At 38.2% G+C, this 5419-nt stretch overlaps 1 protein-coding gene and 1 long non-coding RNA gene across 2 annotated transcripts; one reads left to right on the plus strand and one right to left on the minus strand.

Annotated features, from left to right (window-relative positions):
* Nucleotides 1–1126: 1126 nt before the first annotated feature.
* Nucleotides 1127–3461, plus strand: LOC124165851. The gene is made up of 2 exons (XM_046543376.1): nt 1127–1606; nt 3071–3461. Exons 1-2 carry the CDS (start codon nt 1241–1243, stop codon nt 3437–3439), a joined length of 735 nt encoding a protein of 244 aa, XP_046399332.1. The 5' UTR covers nt 1127–1240; the 3' UTR covers nt 3440–3461.
* A 139-nt stretch (nt 3462–3600) lies between these two features.
* LOC124165842 lies at nt 3601–4907 on the minus strand. Its single transcript, XR_006866340.1, has 3 exons — nt 4849–4907; nt 4670–4747; nt 3601–4000 (listed from the first exon to the last, which is right to left on the minus strand). It is a non-coding gene; the product is annotated as an uncharacterized LOC124165842 (long non-coding RNA).
* Between the last annotated feature and the right edge of the window lie 512 nt (nt 4908–5419).

Below are 5419 nucleotides of genomic sequence, written 5' to 3' on the forward strand. Positions count from 1 at the left end.
CTTGAGGCCAAACTGAACGTGTGTGGCGATGCCTTGAGGCGGATCGTCGGCCGGACGGCAGGATGGGAATCCAATGAGGTCCGGCCTCAAGGCCAAGCGAAACGGAGTCGGAACGGAGTGTGAAGGTTGAATCCTGCAGTTCGAGACACTGTTTTCCCCCTCCCACCACATTTTCAACCCTCTCGCATCTACTGTTTGTAAAAAAAGCGAGACGCCATAGTTTGAGGAGCTCTATCGTCTAGGTGAGGCAATCAATTTCAATGCAACGAAAAGCTACGAAAGGGAATTTATTTCTACGTTGCATCATTACGTAAAAAAATTTCCGCCCCATATTATTATTTTCTGTATTTTTTTTGTTATAAAAAAGTACCCGTTTTTTGCGCCTAAAATCAAGTTTCCCAACTTCGAGCGCTTGTAGTCCCGTAGTTTTCGTTCCAATAACTTGGGATTTTTATATAAGATAGCCAGATCTATTATTAACACGTTGCATACAGTTGGCGAGAATTCTTGTCATTTTTTTCCCGTACGTTCCGGACGGATGACGAAGATTCTCGTCATTTAGGCTCGTCAACCTAAACAGTTTTAAAGCGTACAATACGTAGTCGTTAGTACGTTTTCAGTCGTTGTTCGTTATTCATAATGAATTGATGCATCATAACGTTTGCTTGGGTAAAGTTATATTCTAAACATTAGCTTTTTAACCATGCTTAAAACAAAGGCATTACGCCCTAATAGGCATATATTTCCAATCTCAACACATCCCCCCAGAATTCTTAGAAATTTAAATACCCCGGTACGCAACGTGTTAACAATTTGCAGAAATTTAATTTTTGATACCACGAAAATTGATAGATTTGTTGTAAACAACGCTAATATTTACTAACTTCGAAGCCAAAGGATCAATTGAAAATTTATTGGTATTGTTTTGTGCTGTAGAATGTGAGCAATTTAATTACATAGATCATACACGTTATATGTCAGCAGTATATTCAATAGTGTTTGATATTTATTCTTGTTTTGAGCTCTGATTGTTAAAATGGAGCGTAAACAGCATCCTTGTTTATTAAAAAGCATAATAGCAACATACGTAGCAACATGCATAGCAACATGGATACATATTCATAAGAAAATCTGTTTGATGAACGTATCATCAAAGCTGTCTTGTTGTTGATGGTGTAGTGTGTGCCTGTTGGCGTTGTAGTGAATTGTGAAGGATTTTGTGAAATACTTTAGGTGAAGCATGTCTTTCTGGTCAAGGTATTGCCTACTTCAGTTCATAGAGAAATACCGGGGCCACGGAAGTATCTGGAAAATTAAAGCCAAAGAATACCGCAACAGGGACATGAGGGAGGCAGCTTATCAGGATTTATTGAATTTTGTGAAAAAGGTTGACCCGCAAGCAGCTAAGGACAGTGTTGTTAAAAAAAATAAACAACTTACGGAGTTCATACAGAAAAGAGCTGAAAAAATTATATGTTCACAAAAATCGGGGATGGGAACGGAAGACGCGTACGTTCCGAAATTGTGGTACTTCAACGAGCTGAACTTCCTACGAGACCAAGAGGAGGCAATGGAAGGTGTATCAAACCTTGATGGAAGTGATCAGGTACGCATACAATTAAATTATAATTATTATACTATTCAATAATTACTCATAGATCAATGTTTGCAATGTCTTGACGCAGGTACAGATGGTTTCTAACATATGACTTTATTTTCGTACTTTCTAATTAGTAAATTATTACATAACCTCAGATTTAAGATATGTTATTAGTCTTAATGCTTGTATCTATCCTGCCACTCCACGGCTTCTTCGTCGTTGAAGTATTTCAGGAATCTTTCCCTTACATCTTTCGCTTTATCACCTTTTGACCGATTAGATCCAGGTGCCAAACTTTTGTTCGGATCCATTCGAGGTCCTGCAGTAAATGTACCTGTTTCCAAATCTTCATTGTCCAACCAGTCAGAAGGGCTGTATTCTTGAGGTATTTTGTTGCGAAGGTAATTGTGTAAATAGCAACAAGCAACAGTAATGCCCCGTTCACATTACGATCGTCCGAGCCGTCGTCCTAACGATAGTTGACCGAACTAGCCGTGTGAATGCAAGTTCTGACTATAGTTGACGTAGTTCCGAACGTTGCCACTTTACTATGGTTAGGCGCTGGGAGACCGGAAACGGAAGCGACAAGAGGACGAAAAGCTCGTTAAGCTCTATTATTTTCATGGATTTGTCCTAGGAAGGAAGAATGTGAGCGGAAGAAAAATTATACGGTAAATACACGTTGAAAACAGTAACATCTTGTCAATGCAGACCTCAACAGCTTTGCTAATCATCAATTTCCCGTTCACCTTAGATGTCAGCACTAGAGAGCAGCACAGGTTTCAACCATCGTAATGTGAATGCACGATAGTTCCGACGACGGCTCGGACGATCGTAATGTGAACGAGGCATAACACTCTCTACCTTGTCTAAATTTATGAAGGAAATAGGTTTTTGTAAAACTCCGAATCTTTCTGCGAGTATACCAAATACACTTTCAACCACGCGTCGTCCTCTTGACAAGCGATAGATATATATTTTTCGCCTTTTGTCAGTGATCTTGCTGTTAAAAGGCTTCATAAGATCTTCACGAAGCGGGAAAGCATCGTCTGCAATGAACACAAATGGAAGAGTGACTCATTGGCACATTAAGACGTCCATTATTAAGGACTCTGTAAATGTCTATCATTTCAAAAACTCCACCATCAGATACGCGGCCATTGCATCCAAAGTTAAAGTATAGTATTTCATAGTTCGCATTAACTAATGCCAGGAGTATCTGGCTATGAAAATTTTTGTAGTTGTAGAAAAAAGACCCGCATCCTGGAGGTGGTGCTATTGCAATATGTTTGCCATCAATGGCCCCCAAGCAATTTGGAAAGTTCCACTTCAGTTCAAACCCTTTGGCCACTATCCTCCATTCCTCTTCTGATTTTGGACACTGAAAAAATAGTGCATGATAAAAATAGCATTATAAGTAAGCCAACATTAAATGATTTTGTGGAACTTAACATATATGTTGGGTTTCAGGAAGAACTGAGTATTGATGTGACATCCGAGCAGAATACATGTTCTCCGCGGACCACTCAGGTGTCGTCAGCCCAACGCTTTGCCCAGCAGGCTGATAACTTGAGCTTCTCTGAGTCAACACCATCTGGGCCTTCAGGAGCTGTAACTTCCAAGCCATTTAAGCGAGCTAAACCCCTAACACCAACTGACCAACTTAATTGGAAATATAATTGCAACATGGGAAAACTTAGATCTATCATTTACTTTCAGGTCAAATCATTAATTGCTGTGCCGTATTGCACAATATGGCTCTGTATTACCGAGTACCTCTTCCACAGGCCATACTGGAGGAGGATATTAATGGGCAACGAAATGATAACTTTTACATAATCCCTGCAGAGGATGAAGCACAATAAGGAGGCGACTGATCGCCCAGCATTTTAGATGAATATATTTTTCTATTTACTTTTATTTTTTTACAACTTGTTGCAATAAATTAGGCTTTAGGTTTTTCAATTAATTTAATGTAAAAATGAAAGTTTAAATATGAACACACATCAAAGAATACCTACATTGTTAAGAATTTAAGAATAAATTTTAAAAACATACTTTTAAACATTCTACAATTAAAACTGTTTTAAATCCTTGAGAATTTGTGTTAATTTCTCAGATGCTTCCTTTAGAGCAGCTGTCCTCCTCCTGTATTCTTCTAAATTTGCTTCATGATTTTTTTTTTAAGGTGTCTAGTTTTTCCTTTTTTAGTTGGAGTTTTTCCTCCTCGATTTTAACCTTCTTCTCCTTAATTTGGACTAATCTCTCCTCCATAGCCAATCTCCTCTCCTCTATACTTATAAAACCAGAGGTAAGCTCAGCTGAAGCTGAACCTACCTTCCTTTTCTTTGGATTATTGTTATCCAGGGGACTGGAGACCATTTCAGTAGATGGAGGTCCCTGAAAATGGTAAGAAAAGCCAATAGTTTCAGTAAAAGTTCTTGACTTGATAATAATTTCTTGTACGTCGAATACTTATTTGAATTTGTTTGTTAAAATGTCACTTGAATATTGAAGTATGTGAACGAAATCATTTTCTATTACTTCTGATTAATTTTACTTAAATCCTCACAGGCTAGGGTGGTTATTTTTAGTGGGCCCATTTCCGAGAAACTTTAAGCAGAGCCATTAGTTAAGTGAAAGGAGAAGAAGGGAAATAGTCAGATGTAAAAAAAACAATCAAGAGTTGAAATCTGTGATGGAGGGAGGAGTACAGTGGAAGAGATATCTATAGTAATAAATATTGTTTTTTGGGTTAATAGGATGAAGTATGAGGGGCTTTAATATTTTTGTTAGAATCGTGGACTGCTTAAGATAGAATGGGATTATGAAAAGGATAAAAGAGCTATACAAGTTACCCTGATTATTACAGCCTCGTCTCTCCTTGAAAAACTATTAATTCAATTGGAACATGGTTTTTTGAAAATAATTTCACTAGTGGAAATGGGTTTTGAAACAGTATATATCTCCGGTTTAAACATTATATGACTGCCCATTGCAGCATGACGGTCTGTTCTTTTCTCAAATATTAACAAATAATATACAGGTAAGTCCTTTCAGGGAAATTACCAGTGGCAAAGGTCCTTCGTCATTCTGCTCCTGGACCTGATGGCTGGTACTCCTTATTTCCAGTTCAATTTCAGGCTCCTGTGACATAAAAAACAATGATTATAGTATTATCATCCTTAGCTGTGACCTCCAATTAATATCAAATGTTTATTCCACAATCAAATTATAAGTTTACTTACAGGAATGGCCTGAAATGGTAGTGAGGGCCCCGCTTCCTCTAAAGAGGAGTCCCCCTCCACAGCTTCCACAGTCATCAGAGACAGCACTCTTTCCTCTAATGCGTTTAATTGGCTGCAGGGAGGTCCGCCACCAGTCCCAATGGCATGCTGCTTGGCCTTGCTGTATTTTTTTTAATATAGCGCTTGAGGTCTGCCCACGTCTAGGATAATAATTAGGGGATGTCAATGATTTTTCGTTATGAGACTTTAATTATACTAGTTTGACCATCATTGAACATTACCTTTTGCCATTTATGTGCGGGCTTAGTAGGTCCGCTCCCATCTGCATTTAGCTGGTCGGAAAGTTGCTCCCACATTTGATTGTTTTTTATTCGGCCTGTGGGCCCTACAAATCCTCCACGAGCAAATTGCTTATTTTCTTCCATGAATTTTATGAGTAATGATACTTGTCCATGAGACGCCTTTGTATCCCTTGATAATTTAATAAAATGTACAGATTTTGATATACTTATCCAATATCATGACATTATATACAACTTAGAGAGTAATAAAATTTCACTTCTTCATGATA

The sequence above is a fragment of the Ischnura elegans genome, chromosome 9, assembly GCF_921293095.1.
Source record: "Ischnura elegans chromosome 9, ioIscEleg1.1, whole genome shotgun sequence".
Lineage (NCBI taxonomy): Eukaryota > Metazoa > Arthropoda > Insecta > Odonata > Coenagrionidae > Ischnura > Ischnura elegans.

Bases quoted from the DNA above. Each gene is read 5' to 3' on its own strand.
- LOC124165851 (XM_046543376.1), top strand. From the start codon at position 1,241: ATGTCTTTCTGGTCAAGGTATTGCCTACTTCAGTTCATAGAGAAATAC. The intron at 1,607-3,070 runs GTACGCATACAA...GTTGGGTTTCAG, and splicing joins ACCTTGATGGAAGTGATCAG to GAAGAACTGAGTATTGATGT.